Genomic DNA, 14,465 nt, shown 5'->3' with positions numbered 1-14,465 from the left:
TATTTGTAAACCTCTGCTTGGATGTGTGTTTTAGGTGCAAATGTTTGTGTTGATGCAGTTTTTTTTTTAAATAATTCCTGTTTGTCACAAAGTTAATTAAAGGTGTATATGGTTGTCAACAGTCTGTGAAGGCATCTGCAATCAAGAGGTTGTCTGCTTTCAGGAAATATATCGTTTTTAGGGGGGGTACACTTAATTTTCAAGAAGTGTAGTCCTCGTATTTTGCAGGTTGTTACTGTTTTTACACTTCCAGCTTAAAACCAGATTTTTGGTCTTTCCATTTAGGCCTAAATTTACATACACAAGACGTAGGGGACAGAGACACATTGATCTGCATAGGAGCCGTAAACACAAAACTATTTTTAATTACAAATGGTTGAGAAGATGGACCTTTCCTTTAAGTAGTGTTTTATATAATCTTTTTTTTCTGGACAGTTTAAAGATTGTCAACTGATGGGATTAGTGTAGGTAATCGGAAGAACTAAATTTGATGATTGTGTCAGTACTATTAAAGTAGGCTAAATATGCGATTTGTGTTTTATACCCCATCCATACACTAGCTATGAATTTACTGGGCTTTAATGGGGTTTGTTTATTTTGTAGAAAAAAGAAGAATTGTAATTGCTGGATCAATAGGTCCGTATGGAGCAATCCCCCATGATGGTTCTGAGTACACAGGAAGTTATGTAAAAGATATGACTATTGAGGTAAGTACAGCTATTGCGCTGCTGGGAAAGTGGGTAAAGGTTGTCAGCAAGGTTGGGTGAATCCTGGGAATTTCATTTTACCTGCATATAATTTAATAACTATTCTCTTAGGCCCCTTTCACACGAGCGAGTATTCCGCGCGGATGCGATGCGGGAGGTGAACGCATTGCACCCACACTGAATACTGACCCATTCATTTCTATGGGGCTGTGCACACGAGCGGTGATTTTCACGCATCACTTTTGCGTTGCGTGAAAATCGCAGCATGCTCCTCTTTGTGCGTTTTTCACGTAACGCAGGCCCCATAGAAATGAATGGGGTTGCGTGAAAATCGCAAGCATCCGCAAGCAAGTGCGGATGCGGTGCGATTTTCACGCACGGTTGCTAGGAGACGATCGGGATGGAGACCAGATCATTATTATTTTCCCTTATAACATGGTTATAAGGGAAAATAATAGCATTCTGAATACAGAATGCCAAGTAAAACAGGGCTGGAGGGGTTAAAAAAAAATAAAAATCATTTAACTCACCTTAATCCACTTGCTCGCGATGCCCGGCATCTCCGTCTGACTCTTTTACTGTATAGGACCTGTGGAGAGCATTAACTATAGTTTAAGGACCTGGGATGACGTCACTCCGGTCATCACATGGTACGTCACATGATCTTTTACCATGGTGATTCACCATGGTAAAAGATCATGTGACGTACCATGTGATGACCGGAGTGACGTCATCGAAGGTCCTTTAGCCAGGTCCTAAAGAAAAGAATACAGAAGCAGATGCCGGCTGCGCTATCAAGTGGATTAAGGTGAGTTAAAATTTTTTTTATTTTTTTTAACCCCTCCAGTGCTATTTTACTTTTCATTCTGTATTCAGAATGCTATTATTTTCCCTTATAACCATGTTATAAGGGAAAATAATACAATCCACAGAACACCGATCCCAAGCCCGAACTTCTGTGAAGAAGTTCGGGTTTGGGTACCAAACACGCACGATTTTTCTCACGCGAGTGCAAAACGCATTACAATGTATTGCACTCGCGCGGAAAAATCGCGGGTGTTCCCGCAACGCACCCGCGCATTTTTCAGCAACGCCCGTGTGAAAGAGGCCTTAGTCTATTGCCGGATGTTGGTCCAGACTTCCACTATGTGTCACAACTTCTCTTGTCTTTTTTGGAGGCAGCAGTTAAAAGATTGGCATCGGATACAGATGAAGTGCTTAGCAGCTGCTGGAATTGACTTGTTTGCATTTGAGACAATACCCAGTCAAAAGGAGGCAGAAGCCCTTGTGCAGCTTCTCCGAGAGTTCCCAAATCACAGAGCTTGGCTTTCCTATTCATGTCAGGTAGGTGATCAATACACAAAGCTGTAATGTATGTCATTATGACATGATATTATTCTCTAAGCCACACACACAAGACCAGTCCTTGATAAAGCTTTTATTGTTTTATTAATAATCTAGAGCGCGTCAATGACAAGCTTCGGAGAAAGGTTTGATGAAGCGGTAAGCATTGCAGCAGGATCAACCCAGCTGATGGCTGTAGGGGTGAATTGCTGTTCAGCTGCATTTGTCGGGCCACTCCTATCATCTGCCAACAAAAAACTGAGGCAAAATATTGACTGGATTGTTTATCCCAACAGTGGAGAGAAATGGGACCACAAGCTGGGGTATGTAACATGATTTCTTTTTTCTCTAGCCATTTTTACTATGCTTTATCCTTTGTTGCTTTAGTATTTCAATGGTAAAATAGTGAAAACTCACTGATTGTTTTACTATAACGTGTTGGGACCTCTATTCTAGTCTGCATTTATTTCTCTTTTCCTCCTGTGTGCCTCTCCATTGTTCAAATATCTGTAAAGAATAAATCAAGGCAACTGGACTTACTGTAGATTTCTTGAAAACGTTTCACTCGTTCTTCCAACGAGCTTTCTCAATTCTGAGTGACTGTACAAGAATTCTCTGGGAATAAATATGTAACTGAATCAACATCTGGTAATTATACCCAGCATGGGGTCAGAGGTCATTATACCCAGCATGGGGTCAAAGGTGTTGATCCCATTATCCTAATTGGAGTCAGTAGGTGATAATGACCTCCCAGAAAAAGGTGTCAAGACAGCATTGTATGTGGCAGACAATTGTGTGTCATGACGGATCCGTCTTGCTCCGCATTCCAGGACGGAAAGAAAACCGCAGCATCCTGCAGTTTGCTCTCCGGTATGAGAACGGAATAGAATGTATTTTGGAGCATTCCGTTCTGTTCAGTTACGTTTTGTCCCCTTTGACCATGAATGGGGACAAAACGGAAGCGTTTTTTTTTTCCGGTATTGAGACCCTATGACGGATCTCAATACCGGAAAATATTAACGCTAGTGTGAAAGTAGCCTATGGTTAGTATCTACCCTGTTTTTTTTTTTTTTTTATAGTCTTTATTAAACTTATAAAATTATTACATAATCATCAACAAACAGTTAATTATTTTTAACTACAAAACAATGTATAGTGGCTTATAAACGATTTCATTATTTCATCCAAATACCTTTGAATTCTTCCCCACCCGCCCCCCCATTGCTTGCTGCTTGATCTTTCCCTAGAAACCTCTGTTTACAAAAAAAAAACAACACCAAAAGCAACAACTATTTTAGCCATTTATGCCATGTTCTGGCGAATCTATGTTTTTTCTTAATACCTAAGTGGAATTCCTCTCTGGCAAGCGAAACTCCAGTGAGGTTCTCCCACTTCTTAACCGTGGGTGCAGCACTATCCCCCCAATGTCCAGTAATGCACTTCCTAGCCTGAAATAATAGTTTGGATGCTATATCACGGTGTTTGGTGCTGTCTATTTTATCCATAACCCCTAAAATACAGATTTCAAACATGCCTAGGGACTTTAAAAAGATGATACTTCTCTATTCGTGCGATTACCTTCTCCCAAAACTCTTGAATATTTATACACGTACAGAGTATATGAACATCATCCACTCCTACCTCCCCGCATTTTTGACAGCTAAATTCTAGATTTATAACATTTCATTAGGATTTTAGGGGAGCAGTATAGGCGGTATAGTATATTAAATTGGGTAATTCTGTGGGGAAAGTTATTTGAAACCCTATTTTTTGCCTGTATAGCCAATTCCCAAAACTCTTCCCTTTGGGGGTGTACAACATCCTTCCATTTGTAAATTAAACTATTAGCTGCTTTTTTTTTTGGTGTAACAGACACTTATATATTTTAGAAACCAGTTTTCCCCCTGCTGTTAATTTGGAAATATTAACTAGTGGTCGAGGGAGGGTAGCAATCTGTTTTACTTTTCCTAACGTCCCTCACAGAGCGTTTTCAATTGTAAATAAAAGAACCTCAGATCTTTATTTCCCAGTCCGTACACATTTTTTAGCTCTTGATATGGAATTATATCCCTCTTTTTCCATACCTGACCCAATTTAAAGATTCCATATTTTCACCAAATTTTCTGTTCAATTGACTTTAATCCTGTAAGATGAGTGTTATCCCACAATAAGGTGTCTGTATGTAGTTTGTAACTCTGGCTTCCTTCCATACTTTAGACATCAACTCAATTATCGGTATTTTACTAGATTGCTGTTGTGCTAGAATGCCAGCTTCAACTAATTGGAAGATACAACAGTTATCCAACCTTTTATTAATCCCTGCTATTATGGTCTTATATCTTTGCGAGTTACTCCATATTATCATATTTTTAATATGACCAGAAATAAAATAAAGTTCCAAGTACGGAACTGATAGTCCACCTTCCCTCTCATAGATATACAGTATTTGTGCTCTTATTCTTGTTTTTTTACCTCTCAATATCAGGTCCGCTAGGAGGCTGGCTATTATTTTAAAAATTCTTTTGGGGATTATTACAGGTGCATTCCATAAAATATAGTTCAAAGAAGGTAATAAACACATTTTCACCAATGAAATACGGCCTGCCATCGAGATATATAATTTTTTTCCACACATCTATTTTCTTCCTAATTTCCTTTATTTTGGGGACCACATTCAGCTCAACATAATCTTTTGGATTTAGGGTTATCTGGATCCCTAGGTATTTAACAGGTTCTTTCTCGCTCTTGATTTCCAAAGGCTCCGGTATAAAGTTGTTTAAAGGGTCAATCGGGATACAGGCCGATTTGGACCAGTTTATATTAAGTCCGGCATACTTACTATAATGGTCAAAAACCTGAAATATCCTAGTGAGTGACTCGTGAGAGCCCACAAACAACAAAATATCATCTACATATAAAGCCATTTTTTCCTCGTGAGCACCGAACCTGAATCACACTATTCCTTTATCTTGCCTGATCATATCGGCTAAAGGCTCAATGGCTATGACAAAAAGCAGAGGAGAGAGGGGGCAACCCTGCCTGACCCCTCTGCCAATTTGTATGTTGTCTGAATATTCACCATTCACCATTACCCTTGCAGAAATATCCGTATATAATAGCTTAACCCAAGAGACAAAGCTATCACCAAACCCCATTTTCTTCAATGTAAAAATTTAAAAAGGTCCATTCTATAGTATCAAATGCCTTTGAAGCATCTATGGTTACAATCATTCGTTTTTTTTAAGATAAGTGTGACTAAGGATTCTCTTAGGGAATCTGGAAATCTCCCAGATTCCCTCGAAGCAGTCCACATAGCGAGCAATTTAGGAATTAATATTTCATTGTATTGGGCATAGACTTCAAACAGAATACCGTCAATTCCTGGGGTTTTGTTCTTAGTAATCTTTGATAAAATTTTATCCACTTCTACAAAATTTAGGGGGTTTTCCAAACTTTCCCTCTGGTCTGGCGATAACAAGCTCATAGTAATTTTATCCAGATACTCTTGTATTTGTGCCATATTTTTACTTGTCTTACTGCTATATATGTTCTCAAAATATTCCTTAAGCAGGTTTATCTCGGCAGTTTGTTCAACAATATTATGGCCTAATTTATCCACTAAACAATGGATATGATTAACGCTGCTAGCTTTTTACCGGGTATATGTGCGTAGATATAATTATCCCTGACATCATTTTGTTTTTGTCGTTCCGCCAGCAAGAACAGATAGTCTTTAAATTTGGATAGTTTATCTATCCACTCTTGGTAGTTTTGCTCTGTGGGGTTTTCAATGTACTTTATTTTTCGTATTTTTCAACCTCTTGTTTTTTTCCTTTTTCCTTTCTTGTATATTGCTGTGTACTTTATAAAGATCCCTCTAATAAAGGCCTTTGCGGCCTCCCAACCCAATTTTTCTGTAACACTTTTTAGTTTGGATCCAGTGCAAAAATTTGGAGTGATTCCTATTCTACATCTATCTAATTTACCGTCCATTACGTTATTAAAATCTCGTGTAATTAAAAGTGATTTTAAAAGTTGGGGGTATGTAAACATTTGCTATTATCCATGCTCTTCCATCCAATATACAGTCCATCAGCACATAGCAGCCTTCTTTATCTGTAACAGTTTTTAATATTTTTATATCTATATCTCGGTGTATTAATATACTCACTCCTCTTGCATATGATGAATAGACTGAATGGAAGGAGTGCTGCACCCACGGTCTAGTCACCCCACATGCAGTCTCGCCTGTCAGATGTGTTTCTTGCAGGCAAAACTATAGCAGGAAGAGACCTTTGTATTGCATCAAAAACTGCAATTCTCTTTACACCCCTACTCAAACCCCTAATATTCCATGAAATTATTCTCATAAAACCTATATATGTTAACTATCCATCTCCAAAGTAACAGAATGTAACAGAGGTCCCCCAAAAAAATGGCTGTTCCTGCCATTACCACCTCCTGAGGTCGACTATTCCACAGATTTACAGTTATCATGGTGGAGAAGCCATGACGCCTGTCGTCACTGCGGCATCTGGCTGCAAACTGGTGACTATTCTAATGACTGCAACATAGGCATCCACCTGATAATAACCGTATGAGGGTTAAAGGATGAAAACCAGGGGATCCCTTATAATCTGCACCTTAGTCTAGCCAGCTCCAAACTGGTTGCAGCCACAATGATCCACATTCTTGTCTGAAACGTTATGCTGAAGCCTAAAGTCTTTTATAAAGTAACATCTAACCATACCACCTCCTGCACTGTTAGGTAATGACACAAGCCGCAGACATCCTCACCCGGCTTTTATTATACAAGCTTTTTTTTTCTTTAGGTAAGGATGCTACCAGCTGTAGATAAAGACATGGGGTTAACATTGATCAAAGGTTTTACACACGGGCATATAAAAGTTGATAATGATGGTGCACACCATGCTTGCAGCATAATTCCTTAGCTGCATAGATTTGAATATCTGCTGCATGGATGCCAGTTTATTAAGGGGTGTGCCTCTGGATAATGGCATGTTTTATGGCAACTGAGGTTTCAGTAAGACTATTAGATGTACTTTTTCTCCTCGATCTTGTGCTGCCATCTTCTGGTGCGTCTAATAGTCCAAATGCTGGCATTTGAAGCAGGAGACTGAGCTCCATTACTAACTGACAGGTCGTGGCAGTGCAGTTGTGAGCACACCGCATGTACTGTACTGTGCTCTGTGTACATAACCTGTGTGTTATCTGCTCGGTGTGTAAACACGCATTGGCACATACAGTACAGTAAATGTGCACAGTGTCTGCCCTGCCAGGACCGTTGTAGCCATGCCAGTTACTCCAGACTCCTAATATTGATAGTACTATATTGCTGACATAGTCAGGGGGCACCGTGGCAGACAATGTGATGAGGCACTATGGCTGGCATAGTTAGGGGGCACCGTGGCAGGAAATGTGGTGAGGCACTGTGGCTAGCATAGTCAGGGGGCACTGTGGATGGCAATGTGATAAGGCACTGTGGCTGGCAATGTGATGAGGCACTTTGGCTGGCATAGTCAGGGGGCACTGTGGCTGGCAATGTGATGAGGCACTGTGGCTGGCATAGTCAGGGGGCACTGTGGCTGGCAATGTGATGAGGCAATGTGGCTAGCATAGTTAGGGGGTACTGTGGCTGGCAATGTGATGAGGCACTGTGGCTGGCATTGTCAGGGGGCATTGTGGCTGGCATAGTCAGGGGGCACTGTGGCAGGCAATGTGATGAAGCACTGTGGCTGGCATAGTCAGGGGGCACTGTGGCAGGCAATGTGATGAGGCACTGTGGCAGGCAATGTGATGAAGCACTGTGGCTGGCATAGTCAGGGGGCACTGTGGCAGGCAATGTGATGAGGCACTGTGGCTGGCATAGTCAGGGGGCACTGTGACAGTGTTAGGAGGCATTGGCTTTTGTACTGTCTGTACAGTATTAACGGTACATCACCCATAGGATCTAAACTAGGGGTGCACCGAAATTTCGGCAGCCGAAAATATCGGCCGAAAATGCACCTAATCCACTTCGGCCGATATTGTTACATATCGGCCGAAAATATGGGGTGTGGGATTTGTCACCCACCATCTGCGGGCGGGCGCCGGGCGGGCGGTTTACTTTGTCACTGCATCTTAATTTTACCTTACAATCGTGAGGCTCCAGTAACTAACAACTCTGCAGGCAGAGCGGAGGGCGGCGTAACGTCACTTACTCACGTGACGCGCCTGCTCCGCCTCCTTCATTCATAAAGTGGGCGGAGCAGGTGCGTCACGTGAGTAAGTGACGTTACGCCGCCCTCCGCTCTGCCTGCAGAGTTGTTACTGGAGCCTCACGATTGTAAGGTAAAATTAAGATGTAGTGAGTGATTAGTCTGCTGTGAGCAGCAGGGCCGGGGCTGTTATGGGTAGGGGGATCGGTCTATGGCACTGCTATGGGGAGGGGGGATCTGTGCACTGCTATGGGGAGGGGGGATCTGTGCACTGTTATGGGGAAAGGGATCTGTGCACTGTTATGGGGAAAGGGATCTGTGCACTGTTATGGGGAAAGGGATCTGTGCACTGTTATGGGGAAAGGGATCTGTGCACTGTTATGGGGAAAGGGATCTGTGCACTGTTATGGGGAAAGGGATCTGTGCACTGTTATGCCCATAACAGTGCACATATCCCCCCCTCCATAACAGAGCCACCCACAGATCCCCCTCTCCATAACAGCGCCACCCACAGATCCCCCTCTCCATAACAGTGCACAGATCCCCCTCTCCATAACAGCGCCACCCACAGATCCCCCTTTCCATAACAGCGCCACCCACAGATCCCCCTCTCCATAACAGCGCCACCCACAGATCCCCCTCTCCATAACAGTGCCACCCACAGATCCCCCTCTCCATAACAGCGCCACCCACAGATCCCCCTCTCCATAACAGCGCCACCCACAGATCCCCCTCTCCATAACAGCGCCACCCACAGATCCCCCTCTCCATAGCGCCACCCACAGATCCCCCTTTCCATAGCGCCACCCACAGATCCCCCTCTCCATAACAGCGCCACCCACAGATCCCCCTCTCCATAACAGCGCCACCCACAGATCCCCCTCTCCATAACAGCGCCACCCACAGATCCCCCTCTCCATAGCGCCACCCACAGATCCCCCTCTCCATAACAGCGCCACCCACAGATCCCCCTCTCCATAACAGCGCCACCCACAGATCCCCCTCTCCATAACAGCGCCACCCACAGATCCCCCTCTCCATAACAGCGCCACCCACAGATGAATTTCATTCATGAAAAAGAATTATTAATAAAATCATTAAAAAAAAAGTATTTTAAAAGTATTTGGGCAAAAAGGCAGTTTCGGTTTCGGTTTCGGTTTTCGGTCAAGGGCATCCTGAATTTTCGGTTTCGGTTTCGGACCAGAATTTTCATTTCGGTGCACCCCTAATCTAAACAGTAAAAATTGTATTTTTTTTTTTCTGCCTCTAATTGTGGGTGCATCTTATGGTCTGGGACGTCCGAAAAATATAGTAGATCTACCCCATGGTCTCCAGAGTTAGGCAGGCCATACATCTTAGATCGCTGTCCAACGGCTGACCCCATCCCCCACATGGTCATCAGTTATCGAATGTGTATGGTCACCTTCGAAATGGGTTCATGTTAATGCACAGATTCCTCAATCAAGCTGCTTTGTCCTGTTTTGAAGCAGAAGTTTGGAGTGTGTTATCCAGCAGTTTTGCTCTCTCTACCCTGCTGATAGGTCCTTTGAACCTGCTGTATTTCATTGGGCACATAAAGTGATTTTCACCTGTTTATTGTTGTTTTATATTTTTTCATACAGATGGCAAGGTTCAAATACCGATAAGGCAATCTCTGAATATGCATTAGAATGGATTCAGCTGGGTGCAAGATGGATTGGTGAGTAGTCAAGTCACAAACTCAATGATACATATGTAGCCCAACTAGTGCCTGGTAATGTACAGGTGACAACTAAGTATTGTTACACTTAAACTCTATGCTGACACTACCTTTAACCACTTCACATCTGGGCCATTTCCTCCTTCCTGACAGAGCCATTTTTTGCAAATCTGACATGTGTCACTTTATGTGGTAATAACTTTAAAACGCTTTTACTTATACAGGCCATTCTGAGATTGTTTTCTCGTCACATATTGTACTTCATGACAGTGGTAAAATTGAGTTTAAAAAAATTCATTTTTAATTATTAAAAAATACCAAATTTACAAAAAATTTGGAAAAATTAGCAAGTTTCAATTTCTCTACTTTTATAATAGATAGTAATACCTCCAAAAATAGTTATTACTTTACATTCCCAATATATCTACTTCATGTTTGGATCATTTTGTGAATGTCATTTTATTTTTTGGGGACGTTAGAAGGCTTAGAAGTTTAGAAGCAAATCTTGAAATTTTTCTGAAAATTTCCAAGACCCACTTTTTAAGGACAAAGTTCAGGTCTGAAGTCACTTTGTGAGGCTTACACAATAGAAACCACCCAAAAATGACCCCATTTTAGAAACGACATTCCTCAAGGTATTCAAAACTGATTTTACAAACGTTGCTAACCCTTTAGGTGTTCCACAAGAATTAATGGAAAATGGAGATGAAATTCCAGAATTTCACTTTTTTGGCAGATTTTCCATATTAATAATTTTTTTCTGCTAACAAAGCAAGGGTTAACAGCCAAACAAAACTCTATATTTATGGCCCTGATTCTGTAGTTTACAGAAACACCCCATATGTGGTCGTAAACTGCTGTATGGCCACACGGAAGGGCGCAGAAGGAAAGGAGCGCCATGTGGTTTTTGGAAGGCAGATTGTGCTGGACTGTTTTTTTGACACCATGTCCCATTTAAAGCCCCCCTGATGCACCCCTAGAGTAGAAACTCAAAAAAAGTAACCCCATTTTGGAAACTATGGGATAACGTGGCAGTTTTGTTGGTACTATTTTAGGGTACATGTGATTTTTGGTTGCTCTATATTACACTTTTTGTGAGGCAAGGTAACAAAAAATAGCTTTTTTGGAACCGTTTTTATTTTTTGTTATTTACAATGTTCATGACAGGTTAGATTATGTGCTACTTTTATTTTTTAGTTTAGTTTAGTTTTACATAATAAAGCATTTTTTTTGTGTGTCCACATTCTGAAAGCCATAGTTATTTTAGTTTTTTGGGCGATTGTCATATGTAGGGGCTCATTTTTTGTGGAATGAGGTGACTGCTTTATTGGTACCATTTTGTGGGACATACGCCTTTTTGATTACTTCGTGATGCACTTTTTGTGATGTAAGGTGACAAAAATGGCTTTTTAAAAAAACTGTTTTTAAAAACTGTTTTTATTTTTTATGGTGTTTATCGGACAGGGTGGATCATGTGATATATTTATAGAGCCAGCTGTCACAGACGTGGTAATACCAAATATGTCTTTTATTTATTTTTTCCTATTTTTTTTATTTTTTTATTTCTTAATTGGGGAATTTTTTTTTTTACTTGTGATTTCTTTTTCACTATTGATTTCTCCTGTTACAGGAGAAATACACCCCCCAGAGAGCCTGTACAGCACTATACTATGCTGTACAGCCTCAGTGCAGGGCTGATCGAGGTCTGTGAAAGACCCGATAGTTCCTGCACTCTCCCAGCCCCAGCGGTCACATGACCACCGGGCCAGAACAGGAAGCGCATAGTGTTCGATGAGCGCTGTGTACACAGCGATCTAGAAGGCAGGGACACCTGGGAACTGTCCCTGCCTTCTCTCTGGGTTGCCCTGCTGTCACTGACAGCGGGCATCCCGCTCTGCAACTGCACGATTAGCGTGCAGCTGCGATCTCTGAATGGACGTTCCAGAACGTCCATTCAGAGTTAAACATCCACCCATAGGACGTTTATATCTTATGGGTGGATGTGAGGTGCTTAAAGGAGTTGTCCACATTTGTAGATATGGCCAGGAATTAGCTCTGCCTAATGAAACAGTCACCTACCTAGTCACTGCACCTACCTAGTCACAGAGAAAATTTGAGGTTAGGTGGGAGACTTTTGGGCTTCATAGTTCAGGGTTCATTTTATTGAATTATTATTTAATTAAATAATTAATCTCTTGAGTGATTTGCCTCCCCTTTTAAGTATATGTACATTTATCTTGGCAGGCGGCTGCTGCCGGACAACTCCAACTGATATTGCAAGTATACAAGACATTTTGCGGACAAATAATTCATGATAATGTTGCATTTTTAAATAAAGGACTCTGTTTCAAACATCATATGTGTTTTGGAGGTAATAATTTACATACGCTTGAAAGTTGTGTAGTCCGGTTAGTGTAGTAGCACAGTTATTGGTATTGAAGGCTTATAGTATTGGAGCCACAAGGCCATGTTCAGAAGTGGCAGATTTACCGTCGGAATTGCACTGAAAGTCTGCAACACATTTCAGTACAATGTAGCGAAAAACTTTAGAATGTTAGGGCATATTGCAGATTATCAAATTATGTAATCCGGTTGTGGCAAATGAGCAGTACATTATGCATATTTAAAAAAATTGAATTTTTGTACTTACCATAAAATCCCTTTCTCGTTCAATTCATTGGAGGACACAGCACCATGGGTATATGCCCAGCTACCACTAGGAGGTGACACTAGATATGAAAAAGGTTGGCTCTGGCCAGGTGGGCTATACCCTCCCCACAGACACTAGGCTAATCAGTTTGTACCAATAGCAGTAGGAGAAACAAAAGCAAAGAACCAACATGTCCTGGACCGGAGAAGGAAGAGGAACACCAGCCCGGTGATAGAGAAATGAAAACAAAGGGTGGGATCTGTGTCCCCCAATGAATTGAACGAGAAAGGGATTTTACAATAAGTACAAAAATCAAATTTTCTCGTTAATGTCATTGGGGACACAGCACCATGGGACGTCCCAAAGCAGTCCCCAAGGGTGGGAAGGAAATCTCATGCAAAAGGTTGGGTGCACAGGTGCAGGAGAACCATGCGACCCAACAGGACCAGGAGAGGCCATAGCATGAAATGGTAGATAGGAAACTAAGGAAGTGAGCCGAGAGGAAAAAAAATTGTGGGAGACCGCCAGTATACCAAGGACAAGTGCCTGGGTAAAAGGGCCACATGCAAGAAGGAACAAAGGGAAACACCCAGCTAAGTGGGAATATAGGGAGCCTGGAGGATAGGAAACAGGGCTAGATGTTCTGCGCAAGAACCGAGAGTTGTAGAAGTGAGCACTAGAGAGCCAGAGGAAGGATCTGGAAGAACCAGGACTCCCCCAGAATAAACAGGAGAGCAGCACAAACTGAAGGCGTCTGTTGGTAATGGCCTAGCACTCTGCATATAGAAGGATGCTCCAGCAGGAGGATCTATAAGGGGACAGACCCAACCAGAAAAAATTTGCCCATGAGGGGAACCCGGCAGGAGAGAAAATTGCTGGGAAAGGACAGAAGCAGTCCCGAATCAAGAAAGAAAACTTCCTGGAGAAAATCTAAAGGAAGACCCTGTGGACCACCCCTCGGCAAAAGCAAGGCGAGTCCATAAGGCCTGGAATCAAGGGACTCGACCAGTAAGAGGACCTGGCAAGGAAAAAACTCCAAATAGTCTCAAGTCGAAAACATGGTCTGTCCGAGGCAAACACCATGTGAAGGCCAGTGTAGAGAGGAAACAAGGAAGCACTGGAGGCTGAACGAATGAGAGAAATAAAGCAAAGACACACCATGGGAAGGGAGCAAGCCTCCTTCCACTGCAAGGCAGGTGGGAAAAGAGAAACACCCTATGAGAAGGTGGAAACCCCATCCTGCCAGAGAAAGCAGCCAAACTCTGGGGGAGAAGGGGTTTCTTGGTAATGGCCAGGAGAAGGGAATGTAAAGACATAGTTCCCACACGAGAAGGCAAGACTCAAGCCTCAGAAAAACTGGAACAAAATATCACTGTGACATTTAAGACCAGGGAAATCCCTGGCCACATGAAGTCTCAGGAAAAAAGGGAACCAGTCACAGGCCCTGGTAAGACAAGTGGAGACACACTCTTCTGAGAGATATTGGATTAGATAAGAGAGAACTCCAAACAGCCTAAGGATGAACAGTTCTCAAGTCGAGGGAAAGCTCCATCCCAGAAGTGGCCAATATGAATGTAAACTGCAACCAGAGCAATAAACTCCCAGGCACCAAGATGAAATAAAATGAGTCACTAGGTTTCAACGGTACTTGCGCTGCTGGTCTCCCGAAATGAAGTGGGTTCTTCACAAATGCAAAGTGTTAATATAGTGGGACCACGCTGCTCCTTGTTCACACAAGGCGTTTTTCCAGGAATGCAGGTAATCACTTTCTCTGGCTCAAGACAGACACCCTTCAGTTGGATAGTGGTGTGCTTCAACCCAGATTGAAGCTCAGCAAATCTATGCTG

The 14,465-nt window shown here is 42.3% G+C and overlaps 1 protein-coding gene across 1 annotated transcript in view; it reads left to right on the top strand.

Moving 5' to 3' along the window:
• Positions 1-12,343, top strand: part of LOC120995817 (homocysteine S-methyltransferase 1-like) — a 30,120-nt gene extending 17,777 nt beyond the window's left edge. Inside the window, exons 4-8 of the mRNA XM_040425250.1 lie at positions 604-707; positions 1,890-2,051; positions 2,169-2,374; positions 9,892-9,968; positions 12,213-12,343. Of these exons, the coding sequence (XP_040281184.1) occupies positions 604-707; positions 1,890-2,051; positions 2,169-2,374; positions 9,892-9,968; positions 12,213-12,283 (620 nt within the window). The 3' untranslated portion in view covers positions 12,284-12,343. The remainder of the gene's footprint in view (positions 1-603; positions 708-1,889; positions 2,052-2,168; positions 2,375-9,891; positions 9,969-12,212) is intronic.
• The last annotated feature ends 2,122 nt before the right edge of the window (positions 12,344-14,465 follow it).

This window comes from Bufo bufo, chromosome 3 (assembly GCF_905171765.1).
Source record: "Bufo bufo chromosome 3, aBufBuf1.1, whole genome shotgun sequence".
NCBI lineage: Eukaryota > Metazoa > Chordata > Amphibia > Anura > Bufonidae > Bufo > Bufo bufo.
The sequence above is the reverse complement of the archived record's forward strand: the minus strand, read 5'-3'. Positions and strand labels throughout refer to the sequence as shown.